The sequence below is a fragment of the Branchiostoma belcheri genome, unplaced genomic scaffold, assembly GCF_001625305.1.
Source record: "Branchiostoma belcheri isolate BF01 breed outbred unplaced genomic scaffold, Haploidv18h27 scaffold26, whole genome shotgun sequence".
NCBI classification, from domain to species: Eukaryota; Metazoa; Chordata; class Leptocardii; order Amphioxiformes; family Branchiostomatidae; genus Branchiostoma; species Branchiostoma belcheri.
Genome location: NW_017803865.1, coordinates 3,214,376 through 3,231,746, shown reverse-complemented (window position 1 = coordinate 3,231,746; position 17,371 = coordinate 3,214,376). Strand labels below are relative to the sequence as shown.

The 17,371-nt window shown below is 42.5% G+C and overlaps 3 protein-coding genes across 3 annotated transcripts in view; all 3 read right to left on the bottom strand.

The window, feature by feature from the left end:
* Positions 1–4,631, bottom strand: part of LOC109471887 (activin receptor type-1-like) — a 10,347-nt gene extending 5,716 nt beyond the window's left edge. Inside the window, exons 1-4 of the mRNA XM_019771319.1 lie at positions 4,511–4,631; positions 1,382–1,527; positions 1,156–1,279; positions 216–327 (exon numbers count right to left, since the gene is read on the bottom strand). Coding sequence (XP_019626878.1) covers positions 216–327; positions 1,156–1,279; positions 1,382–1,527; positions 4,511–4,580 — 452 coding nt within the window. The 5' untranslated portion in view covers positions 4,581–4,631. The remainder of the gene's footprint in view (positions 1–215; positions 328–1,155; positions 1,280–1,381; positions 1,528–4,510) is intronic.
* Positions 4,632–5,950: 1,319 nt separating this feature from the next.
* LOC109471991 (lupus La protein homolog) lies at positions 5,951–13,536 on the bottom strand. Its single transcript, XM_019771550.1, has 13 exons — positions 13,384–13,536; positions 12,728–12,837; positions 12,297–12,366; positions 11,782–11,822; positions 11,205–11,270; positions 10,832–10,933; positions 10,312–10,419; positions 9,812–9,912; positions 9,236–9,393; positions 8,753–8,847; positions 8,357–8,462; positions 7,193–7,399; positions 5,951–6,887 (listed from the first exon to the last, which is right to left on the bottom strand). The coding sequence occupies exons 2-13, from the start codon at positions 12,827–12,829 to the stop codon at positions 6,775–6,777; spliced, it is 1,269 nt and encodes a 422-aa protein (XP_019627109.1). The 5' UTR covers positions 12,830–12,837; positions 13,384–13,536; the 3' UTR covers positions 5,951–6,774.
* A 1,233-nt stretch (positions 13,537–14,769) lies between these two features.
* On the bottom strand, positions 14,770–16,533 carry LOC109471816. Its single transcript, XM_019771171.1, has 2 exons — positions 16,385–16,533; positions 14,770–15,962 (listed from the first exon to the last, which is right to left on the bottom strand). The coding sequence occupies exons 1-2, from the start codon at positions 16,530–16,532 to the stop codon at positions 14,773–14,775; spliced, it is 1,338 nt and encodes a 445-aa protein (XP_019626730.1). The 5' UTR covers position 16,533; the 3' UTR covers positions 14,770–14,772.
* Positions 16,534–17,371: the final 838 nt, after the last annotated feature.

Below are 17,371 nucleotides of genomic sequence, written 5' to 3'. Positions count from 1 at the left end.
CCAACCCAACCCTAGTAGGGCCCAGGATCCCTCTAAACTAGAGGGGGGAAAGTACGTGTCAAGTGCCTTTCCCAAGGGCACAACGTCTGGGTGCATGTCCGGACATGTCTGGGTCCAACCCTGGGGATTGAACCTGGGTCTTCTTGCTTGACAGTCTGACGCTCTATCCACTACACCACACAGATGCCTTTAATAAAATAAAGAAACAAACTAACCGTGCGATGAGGATGGCGGCGGCTGCCAGGATGATCAGGGCGCCGATCGGACTCACCGCGTAGATCACCAGCTGGGTCAACTCATTATCAACCGCAAACGTCGGGTCGGACACTGTAATATGATATCAACATTGTAATGTGACACCTTATACTGTAATATGATACATCATAACGTAATGCTAATGTTTGTTTGTTTGTTTGTTTTTTACCTGTGGATACAGTTGGGGTGATGTTTGTTTGTTTGTTATTTACCTGTGGGAACAGTTGGGGTGATGTTTGTTTGTTTGTTATTTACCTGTGGGGACAGTTGGGGTGATGTTTGTTTGTTTGTTATATTTACCTGTGGGTACGGTCGGGTGATGTTTGTTTGTTTGTTTGTTTGTTATTTACCTGTGGGTATGGTTGGGGTGATGTTTGTTTGTTTGTTTGTTTGTTATTTACCTGTGGGAACAGTTGGGGTGATGTTTGTTTGTTAGATTGTTTTTCCTGTGGGTACAGTTGGGGTGATGTTTGTTTGTTTGTTTGTTATTTATTCATTTACCTGTGGGTACAGTTGGGGTAATGATTGTTTGTTTGTTTGTTATTTACCTGTAGGTACAGTTGGTGTGATGTTTGTTTGTTTGTTTGTTATTTACCTGTGGGTATGGTTGGGGTGATGTTTGTTTGTTTGTTTGTTTGTTTGTTATTTACCTGTGGGAACAGTTGGGGTGATGTTTGTTTGTTAGATTGTTTTTACCTGCGGGTACAGTTGGGGTGATGTTTGTTTGTTTGTTTGTTTTTTATTCATTTACCTGTGGGTACAGTTGGGGTAATGATTGTTTGTTTGTTTGTTATTTATTCATTTACCTGTGGGTACAGTTGGTGTGATGTTTGTTTGTTTGTTTGTTATTTACCTGTAGGTACAGTTGGTGTGATGTTTGTTTGTTTGTTTGTTATTTACCTGTAGGTACAGTTGGGGTGATGTTCCTGTTGCACATTTCGAAGTCGCAGCAGATGACGTTGACAGTTCTCTGGTTGGGGGTGTTGCAGGACATGCGGGACTGCTCCTCCTGCCCAAAACAGCCCTGCAACAGAATAACACGGTTATCCTCAGGTAAGACAAGCTAAGGGTCGGGTAAAACAACATTAGTTCAGTCTGATAAAGAAGCGTTAGAAGTTAGACTCACCTTTTTCAGGTCACCATTTACGATCGCGGAGTAACATTTCTGCTGAGCTCGGCAGATTGTTTCTCCCTGACAGGAGTCTCTGTCACATTCACACAGGAACCCTTCTGTAACCGGGCTGCTACTGTTGGCAGCCATGGCGGACACCTCTGTAATGGTACAACAATACAACATCACTACAACAGTGCAACATGATCTGTCATCTGTACAACAACAGTACAACATCACTACAACATTAGTACAACACCAGTACAACAGTACAACATCGGGTACAACATCACTACAACATCTGTACAACACCAGTACAACATCTGTACAACATAAGTACAACATCTGTACAACATCTGTACAACAGCACAGGAATGTTAACCCTTCTGTACTGGGGCTGTACAACAACAGTACAACACTGGTACAACATAGGTAAGATGAGCTGTACAGGTATTTCTGATGTCTATCTTTACCAGACCAGGTACTGGGTACATCACACGTAAGGCTTATGTAGATTTCTGTTGTAGAATCAAAGCTAAGTTGCTAAAAAATTAAAATCATTCCTCTAACAGTTGGCCAGTTGATCCTGCTGGTCCCATTGGCAGGCAGGAAACAGTCTGAGAGTTACATGCTTCTAGTCACGTCCACATCTCAGAACAAACTTGTGACAAAAATAACCTGGAAACTTTTCACCTCTATATCAGCGTGTAAGAACGAAGAGGGTTGCAGTGCATGTACCTTCTGGCTGAAATACATGCAGGCTAGCACAGGTAAAATTGGGACCTGTGCAGGTATTTCTGATGCCTACCTGCACTGGTCCATGTACTGGGTATATGCAGGCTAGCACAGGTAAAATTGGAGCTGTGCAGGTATTTCTGATGTCCACCTACACCTAACCTGCACTGGTCCATGTACTGGGTATATGCAGGTTAGTGCAGGTAAAATTGGATCTGTACAGGTATTTCTGCACCTAACATGCACTGGCCCATGTACAGATGTTTATGTATTTTTGTTACCACCCTGCTTCACTCATGGGTCTTTCTGATTTTACCGAAAAATTTGTCAAAATTTCTCAAATGTTGGCCAATTTTTTTCTACTTCACAAACATTTTACACAGATTTTTGCGCGATTTTTCAATTTCTAGAGTGAAACAACGAAGCGATAAGCGAGTCTTTGGCACTGTGGAAAAGGCAAACAGTGAAACACGCTATCTTGTACAGACTTGCACGACAAGACTGGAAGTGTGAAAGCATCAGCGGACATCCGTCTATTGTTCTCCAAACCACAGGAAAACCCAAATCTTCCTACAAAACAACTCTGATTCAATCTGTTGGCTCTGGGGTACTTTAACAAAAAAAAAAAAATTATGCTGCCCTGTAAAACTCGTGGGCAGTGGGGTTGTGTGGCATAATGGCAGAGCATTCGGCTCAGAACCAAGAGGTCCTGGGTTCAAATCCAGCCATGTCACCAACCTTGTGCCCTTCTGCGTTAATAAGTATGCCACAATGATCATCATCATTAGAAGAAAAACCAACCAAACATCAAACCTAAAATCAGCCTGAGAACAAAATCTATTTTGATGTTGACTTGCCAGATTTGTCTATAATTGTGTGAGCAGCATGCAGCGTGCCCTGGGCAACCAAATTTTACTTGTGGCCACCTATTTTTGAACCTAGGTAGCCCAGTGTGCTGCTTTTTAATTTTAGGTATTAATGGCTATTACTAATATCAGATATAACTAAAGGCTGTTAGAGATATTGTCAAAGGCTTATGTATGTAACATTACTTACTTTGAGGAAAGTAGTAACTTATAGGTGGTGGGGCAACCTAAAATTCTGATGGGCAACCTAATTTTTACCGTAAGTTGCCACTAGTACTGGGCAACCTGCTTTAAAAAAAGTATTTTGTACACTGGCATGAAAACTAATGATACAGTATGTCAATCCCAGCACGAAATGTTTTTTTTTTATTCCGGCAACATGTAATCACCAGACGTGGTGACGACACACTCAAGTTTTATCAACTTATATTAATGCCGCCACCAACACAGGGGACAAATACATGACAGGACAATACTCATTTTCACCTGAGCGAAGTGAGGAAAGTCGTGTTATAACGTTAAATTTTGCTGTTGATCTACCAGATTTCTTCCTAATTATGTGAGCAGAATGTTGAGTTTGTGAGCAGCATTTTACGAGTTTTTGTGGTCTGGCGTTGGTCCTGACTCTGGTTCTGACCCAGAAAACCGGGACGTTGCAGAACTCTGCCTGCTTGTCAACCTCCTCACGTCCCGCAAAAACCGAGCAGGGAAAAACGTTTTCTCAGCGCCGCTTTCTCACAAAACTACCAGCACAAATGTTTTCCTTCAACCACCTGACACGCACACACAACTTAACCCTGCTCCGGCACGTATAACATGGAATAATCGTGAATTATTAGCGAAAATTGAGAGGTTTTTTTAAAGGAAAGGCGGGCGTTCGGCTATTTTCGAAATAGACGCAACAAAGTCCCGAGGAGGGGATTTGGAGGCGTTTGTTTACGGCTGGGCAGACGGCACGCAGCCTGGGGGGAGGGGGGCGGGACGGAGAGGGGGGGTCGGGGCGGGTTTAGCGGGGGCCCACCCCCTGTAGGCACCCCCCGGGAGATGTTCTACATGTCTACAGCCTGTAGCGGTGTCCAGGCTGGGTATGAGCGGGCGGACAGAGCGGCACAGCCCGGCAGACAGACGGCATCGCCGGGCGATATCAGCCTGGCGCCATGGCGAGTACAACACCGGCACCGCTGCCGTCTGGGCAGACTCTCAGCCCCAAACAACCGGACAAAACACGCTAAAAACGGCGGAAATCGCTCTCTACGGACCGGATCTAAGTTTCTAACAAACCAGACAAGGTTCCCCGACCTAGCAAGAGTAGATTTTGCGCTATGGAGGCCGTATAATGTCGCTAGACAGGACTGTCTGGCCAGGGTCGAATCTGCGCTTGGCAGAATCGGGGACAACTTTGGTAGCGACAAAAGATCCCGTCCACTCCCCCACTTCTGCCGCAGTTTCCAAACCTTTCCCATCGGTTATACCGGTATCTAACCCTTCCCTGTGAAACTACAAACCCTTGCAGTCCTACAGAAGCCGTAAAATTCCCACTTACCGGCCGTAGCTGCCCTGGAAACCGAGAACACCACGAGAAGCCAGCCCACCAACTCCAGACTGGCCGCCATTACTCCGCCATTACACCGCGGCTCTTCCCGCTCCCTCCCGCCGGAGACAAGGCTGTTCCAGCAACCTCCCGCCGGGAGCGCGCCGCAGACAAAAGTCTGACCGAGTTTTTAGGGGCGATCCACGAACACTCAGGGGGAGGGTGGCAACGGCAGTTATATAATTAAAACACAAACGAAGCAAACTACACGTTTTTGATATTCAATATCAATAGGAAGCTTTTGTGAGCCGAAATCTGAAAACAAAAATGACGGGGCAAACTTATCTCCAAGCAGATGTATGGCTTCCGTTTGAGTTGTTATTTTTGTGGAAGAAGCGCTTTTCTTTCCGACTTTCAAGTCTACTAGACTTCTTGGGCTGCTGAAAACATAGTAGCGATTGGCTACAGCTATTGGTAATTAATTGCCTATGTCCTGTGAACTATTAGCCTGGGTGCCATTCGAATTTGTAACGGCTCCCCCGAAAAGATTTTTTCGGGGGAGCCGTTACAAATTCGGATGGCACCCAGGCTAGTGAACTATGGTTGTATTCATTGAAACGTCAACAAAATCTTTTTTTAGACTGCAATTCGATATCAGGTCGCTTAGGGGCGCTGCTTCACGGTCATGTTGGCTTTATCGGCTGAACTTTCTGTCACCATTTATTAGCATGGTAAATCGGAAACTTATGAATCCATTTTACATCTTTTTTGTTGTTTATGAATTGGTTTACTACTTATTTTATTTACTAAACCTTGCAGTGTGTATTGCAGGTTGTCTGTGAGTACTAGCATTGTGTATTGTGGTACAATGTAGGTGTATTGTGGCAATGCAGGATGTGTATTGGCAAGGTACATTGCAATGTGTATTGCTACCATAAAGGTACTAATAGATGCAGGTTGATTGAAAGGTGTGTATTTAGTGAGTGTGCAGTGCTTTAGTTTACGTACAGAGAGGTAAAAAAATGTAACTTTCTTAGCCTACCGGTATCTATATAGGAGCCGGATTTAGTCAGGCTAAGATCACTTTGAACACTTGTAGTATAAGAATGAAGAACAGAGAATGGAATGAACTTGAGACTGGTGCGGCGGAGGCGGGGTCTCTCGCCCAGTTCAAATCTGAACTGGTGAGGGCACTGCTGCATTGAACCACCCGATCATGTCTTGTATATATGTAAATATTACTAACGCACCTGTCCCGTCTTAAGCACACATAAAATCAGTTGTTTTTATGTTCCCTTCTCAGTTATCCTTGTTTTCCCTTTGTTTTTTATGTACCGGGTCACAATTGTTATTAACAATGCGTAACGGCTGCCAATAATCCTACACTGTAGGGCTGGGCAGGAATGAAGAAGAAGAAGAAGAAGATGGGTCACAAATAACATCACTTTCATGTGAATATAAAAAGGTTTAATTGAAGATCTGCACAGACAATGTTGTGAGAAACACCTGACGGCCCATAGTCAAGTAAACAAAAAGTGACTTAATTGTTGATGTTCGATAGTTTTCTGGATGAGAAACAGTTAACGTTACATGTTCACATCTCCCTGTGGACAACTTGACGTGACCTGATGTTCATATTTTTCCAGGTCTGAGCAACTTCACAAAATCTAAAATGAAATCATGTCCATGTCTCACTGTTAATTAGCAGAAAAAAACGTCTTGTATGAAAATTGTCAAGTAGGTTAGGACAATTGCAATATAAGACATAATGGTACAGGACATTGCCTTTGCTATGTTAAAGATATGAGAGTGAGAGATATTGCCATATAAGGATATACTAGGGAGAAAAACTGCCATATAAGGGCAAGGGCCATTGCCATATAAGGTAAGGCGCACTGACATGTCACTGCACAGTAGACTACAGGAACTACAGCGATGTAACAAAATGAAATAAAACAAAATGAAAGAAACTAAGACTTTGGTTAATATCTAATAATAGTGGACTTTCAGCTTCCCCACAGAGCTCTATAGTACAGAAAAGTCCTGTCTGTAAAAATTTGTATTTCCTGATGTATAGGTGGGTTTTTGTGAGCTTATGACTCTGATTCTAATCATGATATGAAAAAAAAAACTGCTGAACGTTATATTCTTATATGTAGAAACTAAAGGAAACTGTCACAGACTTTGGTGATCACATTTTATGGGATATTTCATTTTCTCCTACAGATAAAAATAAAAAAACAAGAAAAAAAATCCCCCCCCCTTTGGGCGATGGTTCAGTCTCCCTCCGTCTTCAGGTGTTTCTTTGCGGGCTCCTCGTCCTTCCCAGAATCCTCGTGCGGCCGCTTCGCTGCGGAGGTCGTGTCCTCCATCTTCTGCTGCGTTTCACCTGCGGGGGAAACAGCGGTGTGAGACCAGGAAAACAGTGGTATGAGACCAGAAAACAGAGACAAACAGCGGTATGAGACCAAAAATTAATTGACTGTTTTTTTTATCACTATACCGTATCTCACTGTTTTTTACCCATTTATCTCTGTATATGTGCCTCTGTTTTAACGTTATGTAAGAATATGGGCATTTGGAACCTGAAATATAAAGAAAAAAAACACAGCAGGACAAATAACAAAACATCACAAGTGCTCACAGGTAGAGCCAAACTAATTATTGACCTATGACTGCTGACCCTTGACCTACCATCGCTGCCCTCCCCGTCGCTGTCCAGCCGTGTTTTCTTCCCCTGGAATGTCGTGTTTCTGTCATGACCTCCGCGACCTCTGCCCCGACCCCGACCTCGACCCCGACCTCTGCCGCGACCTTGTCCGAACTTCATCTTCTTCTTCTGCTGCCGGACTTTGCTCTGGTTCTCGTACACCTGCAGCCAGTGGGTCTTCTCTTCCTCTCCTGGGGACAAACAGACACATCTTAAACATCTGCAAACATAACGAACCCTAACCCTTAAACCTGAAGCCAGTGGGTCTTCTCTTCCTCTCCTGGAACAAATTAAACATTAACTAAGTAACTAATTAACTTAACATTAACTAACCCTAACCCTGCAGCCAGTGGGTCTTTTCTTCTTCACCTGGAACAAAGTAAACATTACAGCATAAACATCTACATGCCCTCCTAACCCTTACACACATCACTTTAACCCTAACCCTGCAGCCAGTGGGTCTTCTCTTCTTCACCTGGGGGATATCACATACATGTTAGACACATGTTAGACAAATAACAGCAGGCAAAAAGCTGACATCATAAACATCTACACACCTTTTCCTAACCCTAACCCTAACCCTAACCCTTACACCTGTAGCCAGTGGGTCTTCTCCACTTAACCTGGGGGATATCAGACATATGTTAGACACACACAGAGTAGGCAACAAGCTGTCTGCAAAACATCTGCACACATCCCCCTAACCGTACACCTGCAGCCAGTGGGTCTTTTCCTCTTCACCTGGAACAAATTATACATTACAGCAAAAAAATTTGCACACATAACGAACCCTAACCCTTAAACCTGAAGCCAGTGGACCCTCTCTTCTTCACCTGGAACAAATCAAACGTTACGAAATGCTGTCAGCAGAAACATTAGCACACATCTAACCCCCTAACCCTAACCCTTACACCTGCAGCCAGTGGGTCTTCTCCTCTTCAACCTGGGGCACAACAAGCTGTCAGAACTTTGAACTTTATTCACCTTTATATCGGTGGCACTAACGGCAAAACCATGTACAATAAAACAAGTGATAGGAAAAATAAAATCCTAACAGATAACATATAAGTGTATAGTTGGAAATAAACTGCAGTTTAATGGCAAAACAGCACTGAGGCCAGCTTGACCCCTACAGCTGCTGTACTGACCTTCCATGACCCTGCAGGACAGCTCCGCGCCCTTCAGCGTCACCTTCCCATCAGCCACCTGGGCAGCTGCTTCCGCCGCGCCGGGCGATGCGAACCTCACGGTGCCCTGCAGGGAGGGGCGCAGTATCATCATCATCAGTATCAGCCTCACAAACAAACATGCACACAATATGTGAGGGGGGGAATGCAATTCCATCCATTCCTCCATACTCCATCTTTCAGGAGAAAGTTCCACACTGAAAGCTTCTTTCCTAGAACTACATCACTATGGAACAAGCTTTCCAAATGGGTACAAGTCTAGTAGGGTCTCTAAAATTCCTAAATGTAACCCAAAACTTTCAAGTGGTTTGTATGAGCCTTGTATTGAGGTAAAAATTGAAGTTAAAAACTTCTCACCTGTGTGTCTCCCTTGTTGAAGTCAATCCACTTGACGTCTCCAAACGTCTGGAACACCTTGGAGACTTCCTCCCGCACCGTGTCGTCTGGAGCACCTGGGGGGCAGGTAAACAGGTAACAGAGTCGTTAAGTTAAAACTTTAGACCCAACACAAAAAAGCTCTCTCACCTAGAGGTTTCAACCAGTCACTCTGTGGTCTTCCCCAGTAGACTGACCCAGTGAGGCTTGTCACGTGGCTTCTTTGAAGTGTGACGTCAACACTGGGTCAGTCTACTGAGGAAGACCAGAGTGACTGGTTAAAAGCTCTAGGTGAGAGAAATTTATTGTGTTGGATCTTAAGATTTAACTTTAAACATGTAACTACCAACACAGATGCACTTTTATGATAGTAAACAGACTCACAATTCCTGAACACCTGACAAGGAAAATGAAACAAACACAAACAAACATAAACCCCAAACAGACTAGGTACATATTGCCCACCTGAGAAGTGGAGAATGCAGCCCTTCGTATATTCCACATCTTTCTGTTTCTCCTCCTCTTTCTTCTTCTCTTGCTGCTCTGTTTCCTCCTCCAGCTTTCTCTTTTCTTCCTCCTTTCTCTTCTTCTTCTCTTCAAGTTTCATGTTGAAGTACTCATTCCTGGGGGGGAGGGGATCAATTTAAATTTTAAATATCAAATAATTATAAATATCAATCAACATAGCAGGAAAACTAAGTGCTATTGCGTTGACTTAACATTTCATGGAAGCACAAAAGAAACACGGACCACAGACCCAGTGTGACTTGTCACTTAGCTTCTGTCTACTGAGGAAGACCAGAGTGACTGGTGCAAAGCTCTAGGTGAGAGAACTTCGTGTTGGATCTAAAGTTAAACATGCAACTACCAACACAGATGAACCTTCATGACAGCAATCATGAAAGCTCTAGGTGAGAGAACTTCTTTGTGTTGGATCAAAAGTTTTAACTTTAACATGTAACTACCAACACAGATGATCAATCATGATATCATACATAACTCTTGAGTCAACTTTCTTAACAAGGTTTGAAGAAGCCCTACTTGAACATCTTCTTGACGTCTTCCCCCTTGTACTGGACTCCTTCCGCCTCCACAAACTTCTTAGCATCGTCCAGGCTGCTGAAGGTCGCGAAGACGGAGCCCTGAGGTCAGGAGATGTGGCAAATTAGAACCTCAGCAAATGTAGCAAAGGACTTGTGATACAGAACCTCAGGAAATGTAGCAATGATATAGATCATCATCAATGTAGCAAACACTTATGGTATAGAACATGTAGCAAAAGTGGCTAAGGACTTGTGATCTAGATCCTCATCAAATGTAGCAAGGGACTTGTGATACAGAACCTCAGGAAATGTAGCAAACACTTGTGATATGGAACATCATCAAATGTAGCAATGACAAGAACATCTTTGACTGTACCAAAGTCTGACATGGTCACATAATACAGTACTGTCAGACATACAGACTTGTACTGGGCTTGTACTAAACCCTGTCTATCAAATGACTCTGGTTGAGCAGCCTTGACCTTGAAATTAACTGACCTTGAAGTCCTTGTTCTCGTTGCGTCTCATGAAGACCGTCTCGACCTTGCCCTTGTCTTGGAAGAACTCCTGGATGTCGTCTAAGGAGTCGTCCTGGCCGAAACCCTTCTGTAAGGACAGACAGGGGGGTTCTTATAACACAGGGGGGTCTTATATCATTGAGGGGGGGGGGCTTGAAAAAGCTGCCGGGGATTTTTACAAAGTTTGGACTTTTGTAGGCCCCAAGTAGTATAAAAAAACTTACATAATAGATAGTTCGAGCCTTGTTCTCGGAACATGTGTTCTTGCACAGTACACACAACACACATGCATATAGGCTAAGGTACATTCTACATGTACTTACACAGTAGGCAGTTCTACTAGCCTTGTTCTTGGTACATGTGTACTTACACAGTACACACTACACACAGGTACCTGTAGGATAAGCTACTTACACAGCAGACAGTCCGAACCTTGTTCTGACATGTAGGATAAGGTACATATGTACACAGTACATGAGGGATAAGGTACATGTACTTACACAGTAGACAGTTCTAGCCTTGTTCTCGGACCTCCACTGCTCCGTGTTTTTGGGCAGAGATTTGCTGGGAAGTCGCCGAACCTTCGTCTTGTCTTCACTCACCTGGAAAAACACAACACAAACAGTTTAGATGTGACTTTGTTATAAAAATGTCTGACTAGATCAAGATTTATACATGTAGGAAATATCAGTGTTACATTGTACCATGAACAGGAGTATTGGACAGTTGAATCATACTACATGCAGTACTCATCTTTCTCATGTATAAAAGCTATAACAACAGAACAGTCATGCCATATTTACAAGGTTTCATTCTGCAGACAGAACAGTTATCAGGAAGAACCATTGATTAAGAGAATGATTCCAGTCTGACCTCCATGAGTTGGTTTGGGGATTTCTGCAGAGCTGCACAGATGACCTCAAAGTCATCAGACAGGGCCTGCAACAGAAACAACAAAAAACTCAGTGTCTAGAACCATGTTTTATCCAGAACAACACTCAGGCACGGTTCTGGGTAGTAAGAACCGTATCTGGGGTAAATCTACATTTTTGGATACACAGAGACTATCCAGAACTGTGCTTTTATCCAGAACCATGCTTAATCTAGAAAAATGCTAAGGCACAGTTCTGGATAGCCCACTCATATCCAGAAATGTGACAAGGGCAGATCTACCTTTTTGGATACGCGGCTGAGACTATCCAGAACTGTGCCTGATCCTTACCCTAAACCATTCAGGATGGAACTAGACAGGCACATTTCTGGATATAATACAAGGAGTCAAACTTCAACAGATGAACACTATACAGGCAGCCAGAAGCCAGAGTACATCACATGTCTAGTCTACAGGTAAGGAACATTTTGCAACTAGGTGGATTAGGTAGTGTGAAGGTCATGTGTGTGAAGGTCACATGTGTGAAGGTCATATGTGTGAAGGTCAAATCCGACTCACCTTGAGTCTGTTGAACTTGACCAGAGTCTCCAGAGGAACCCCTTGGGAGTGGAGGGTTAAGGAACATTTGTACTGTAGATACAGCTGCTAATCAACACTGCAGAACTCACACTAAACTTCAAAAACCCTGTGCATGTTCAGACAGGTAACCTGGTCCCAGTGAGGACAGAACCCTGTAGTACTAGTAGTATATGTACAGACAAAAACACTAACACTACAGACATGTAAACTTGTCCACAGTATTAAAATATAAAGGATAGAAACTTGTTGTATGTACATGTGTACTGTTGTTAAGCCTATGGAACCCTGTATGTACATGTACAGACATGTAAACTGCTTCCCAGTATTACTGTAAAGGATACATCCGTCGTCTTTCTTGATCTCTCCTTACCTCTGCTAAACTCTGTACTAAATGAACCCTGTACTTGTATATATATGTATCGTGGAACCCTGTATGTACATGTACAGACATGAGTGAACTGGTCCACAGTATACCAGTATTACAGTAAGGATACACCCGTCGTCTTTCTTGATCTCCCCTTGCAGGAAGCGATCTCGGGTCAAGTTGTGATCCCCGAAGTAGTACTGCAGGAGGGAAGGGAGATTACAGTAGATTAATACTAGTACTATATGCACCTACAATGTACAATGATACTTTGGATACTTTATAATTATTAATTATTAGTTTAGCTTTCGATATATATATAAATTGTACTACATTACCTAATCTTCCTGGACTTTTAAAGAAACCTTACAGCTTTCTGCAATTGCAAACTTACACAGGCAACTACGCAAGTAAGGAGCTGGTTTCCTCTAGTTGGTCTACAGTCTGCATAACTGGTGGTTTGCACAAAATCTACTAGTAGTTTTTGGTTGTATTCTTTTTCTACTACTATTATAGTACTACTACTATGTAAATAAAACAATAATATTATTCTCTTCCTACCTCCATCTGCTGGTAGATTTTCCTCTCCAGTCCGGTGGGTTCAGATTTCCCGTCTCCTGTAGTTTCAGGTTTCCCGTCTGTGTTAGTCTCCGTATCAGCCATGTCTGGTGCTGGTGTACAGGGGAGGAAGGGAGTTTATATTATTAACGTTATATTTTTACCTAGGAAAGATTAGTATGAACCTTGCTTATGATTATTATACACGTTTCAGCAGCTCCGACTATCTGCCTGTAAAAATATAACTTGTATTATGGAAAATAATGCGCACAAGTCAACTAAAGCACTGTGACATTGTACAACGTAAACTTCACGTTTTTTTTTTATCCAAAGTATAATTTGAATATGATGCTCTTGCCCATGCTTGTGGCTACTACGAAACAAGGGAGTCTACTATGAAAGGAAGAACTAACAAAATATATTTTGGAGTAAAAAAAAAAGATCCTATGAACGTATCAAGACCGATTTGATAACGGTTAATTTCTAAAATGGTACTACAGTCTCAGAGCAACGTCAGAATAACGTGCAAAACTACCTGAAACTGAAACTAGTGCAGAATTATCGTCAATGGGGGAGGGGGGCATTTTACCATCCTGTATTTTTTCCCTAATAAAACGGAAATTTTAATTTACCGAAAGTTCACAACAAACCACACGTACCTTAGTTACCTGCTGGTTACAGAATCAACCCGGAATTTCAGCTCAGCCTCCGCAAATCCCGGACAGAAACGTTTTTATTCAGCAGAAAATATCGTAATCCAGACGCAATCACGCAACCACATGTGTTAGCGTCTCGTTCCCAGGTTTCAAGGCTCTGAATGGAGGTTACGGGTATATCGGTGCGGCCCAAAAATATTTCTACCAATCGTCAATCCTCACAGTTATCCCGGTGTATGGGATAGTCAGTAAATAAGATAATCTATATTCTTTTCCACCAAAACGATCTTTCGCAAGAAGCAACGTAATTTAAAGGTCACTAGAGGCTCGTGCGGGGTTTTCGATGACTCGATAAATAGGACCCAGTCATCTCCAAGCAGATGTTGGGAAGCAAGCGTTTCTGCGCTTCTGTTACAAACCATTACTCTCCAAGCAGAGGTTTGGGGATTTGGCTTATTTTTAGCGTGTTTTTAGCCTTTTTATCATGCTTTCTTTTTTGCAATGGTATTTTCTTTACCCAAAGTGAGCAAAGCACGAATCAAGATCTCCAAAGGAAATGCAAATCACTGTAAACTTTGCACAGAGTTGGAAATCTGATGTGGCAGACTTTAAGAAACGATGTGTACACCTAACACAACATACCTGGATTTACTTTATTCAAAAACTCATAACTGAAGGCTAATTACATGGGTAAACATATTTAATCTTACTTGTTTATGTGAGTTTACCACGAGTACACATATACAAGTAGAAGGGAGGACAAAACAGGTGCATTGACACCTTTACAAGTTGTCCTCCCAAGTACACAGTCAAATGCAGCAGCGCTGTGGCCTATGTTAAACAGAATAAGGTAAGACTATCACACTGCAAACAAATGATAATTTAACATTTGACGTTAAATTCCTTACTCTTAATTTAGAAGACTCAACCCACACAAACAGAGATTATAGAAATACAGGCATGACGTTCAATGCACCAGTGACCGAAGCTTCACCGAAAATCTCATACTACTTTATTTTACACTGTACTTTATATGCTAATGAAAGATCTGTCCTTTTTAATCATATCAAAGAGAAGTTCCCATACTTCGAACACCTAAGTGCTAATGATAGATTTATATTTCTGATGCGTCCCAACCATGATCTGTTCCCACATTTTCCATTGTACAAAAAGGGGAGAAGAAGTTGAACACTCTGTATTAGATCAGTAACTAGAACACTTTGTATTAGCTTAGTATAGTATCCTTGTATGTTCCTTATGTATGTTTTCTACTCACGTTTGTTATGTGTCTGTTAAGTCTTGACCTGTACCTAGCCCGTCGTGGCATGAATGTACAATAAAGGTCTTTCATTACATTAAATCATTTCGAAGTGGCTTTTGGTGGTCTGACAATTATGTGGTTGATCGCTGTTTAGCCTGCTGCTTAGGTGCTACATTAAGAAGACTCTTGACATAGTTATACTTCTCAACCGACTCTATGTTAGCTTTGAAAAAGGAATACATCATTTGGCTGTCATTTAGAGGAAACAAGCATTTCTGAGGGCGTTCAGTAACTTGGTTTGTTCCATTTTGTGTGTTTCCATGTTGCTTCTGTCCGTCAATGATGATTTGACTTTGCGCTGAATGATATGAAGTATCTTCATCATCATTTGAACCAGTCTCAATGACAGGTTGGTCATCATTACGTCCCCTACCCCGCCGTGTTTCCTGCGCTGGGTTTTTTCCCTGCATTGTTTCATCCTTTTTCTTGTCATCCTTTTTCTTGTTTTTAATACCAATCTCTGCGAATGGTTGATCTTTAGCAAGTGCATGAAGCAGAATTATGTGCGTTATGGTGAGTATCACACTAACTGACAGTAGAAACATGTTGGCCCCCCAAACAAATAGGTGCACTTTGGCTGCAGGCACCGTGCAAGTTACCAAGAATTTATTTTCCACTGAACACTGGAACTTTTCACGGATACTTTCAACAGAGATGGGTTGGTGCAAGGCATAGGCAACAATAAGAGCAACAGCAACAATACCAGACGATGCCTGTTTAAATAGGTAACAGGTGTACACAACTCTGGTTTTTCTCCATGTTTTATATGCATAAACTAACTCCTCTTGTGCATATGGTCCTTTTAGCTGTGTGTGAGGTGGAGAAACATGACCAACCTTCTGTCCTATACCCGCATCCTGACTGTCTACTTGGGTGTTTACATGTTCATTCCCCCTACCTCCCCCAGTCTGGCCATCTTTTGGTTTTCTGAATCGGTCATAGAGCACTACCATGTCACATGCTATGAACCTGACATTACAAATGACTTCCCTGCCAACAGTAACATTCCAAATCAAAAGCGGTGCATACAAAAGAGCTGCTTGTATAGCCAGCATCATGGCAAACTGGTGGTAGCTAAACTTGGTGTTTGCACAAAAGGACTCCTGCCCTGCACAATACACGTTTACAAACTCAGAAATCTGCCTGGTGTAGACCGATATTTCGCTGAAGGTGGACGAGTTGCCATCAGACAGGATTGTGCCGTTCTCGCATTGGACAGTCCCATGTAGCCGGTCCAAGGGGAAACACTGAGAACTGGAGCCTGAATAAAGCAAACACGATGCAGGAACATCACTTAAAATGTTCTCAGAATATGTTTTATAATGCAAAACATATGCAATGTTTCTGATGTATGTTTGTTTGTCTTTCATTATTATTATATGCTGCATTTGTTAACGCAACGATGGATCGGATGAATGGTGTTTTGTAGTAATGTTGCAAGTTGTAGTGCATGTAGGCTCGAGAAGCAAATCCAAAGCTTGCAAACCAGTCTGCTCCTGTGTTTGGCACTTCATAATGAAAACCAAATTATTACTGTTAGAATAGAATGCAGTTTTATTTTGGTGGCAATATGGGTCCAATGTGTTATGTTAACTTAATACACTTAGGCCCAGTGTACAAGAATCAAGATCATGGCTGTTATTTCTCTTCCGACAAATGGCAAATGTGAGACCGTCAAGTTACCCAGTAAATCCCGCCCCACCACGATAGTAGACAGGAGGAAGGGCAGCCAACAGGAGACGACTTTAAGGACGGAGTCGGCCCACAACTCTGCATGCAGACGCCCCGGGTCTGTCACATCCACTACACCGGCCGGGAGAAGCTCCAGCATTGTGTGTTAGTGACTGGTATGCTGTGAACCAAACATATATCAGGGAGACATGACTTATTACTGTAATAAAGCATCTTAGATCAGGGAATGGTTTTAATCTGAGATGATTTTGTCATAGTTTTCAGAAAGCCGGGCACCCTTACCACACAAAACGACCTGTTACACATAAATCTTTGCATATCATAGTACATGTAGCTGTAAACTTTGTTCAAAACCCTGCAAAGAAACTCACCTATTCACCTGTAAAGTAACCTGGCGACTGTAGAGGACGTCTTTGTTCAATCATGAAACCTAACCAACATACAACACAGGGAGGTAGACATTCAAGCCAAAATAAAAGGTACGCCAAACAAAAGTTAAGGTCTTGTCTAAGGAAATTGAATCTCCTAGATCAACAATGTCGTGTAGGGACTGCCTCGCTTCATTGGCTTTGGCAACAAACAGGTGAAGGTCAGACAAAGGCAAAGTGCCCCTTTTTGAAATTGTCTTTCAAAGTTTAAGAGTATTCTTTCCTGAATTTTCTGGACTAATTCATACATGTAGATATATTTGAGAATAACAAGTTAACTTCGTTTTTATGACAGACAGTAAAACAGCCTAGTGCTTGTCCTTTATTTTCTAGTGGGAACTACTTATTACATGTTTCCACTGCGGATGGATATGGGGAGTTAAGTGGCAGCAGGGAACACATCTGAGTAAGTTGACGTGCGGTTACAGGTGTGCAAGATGCCGTCATGGCCAAATATGATATAAGTTACAGACTCCACCAGCTTAAGTAGTTAAGACTGGAGAGAGTGAGAGAGAGGGAGAGAGAGAGAGAGAGAGAGGGAGGAGTGTGT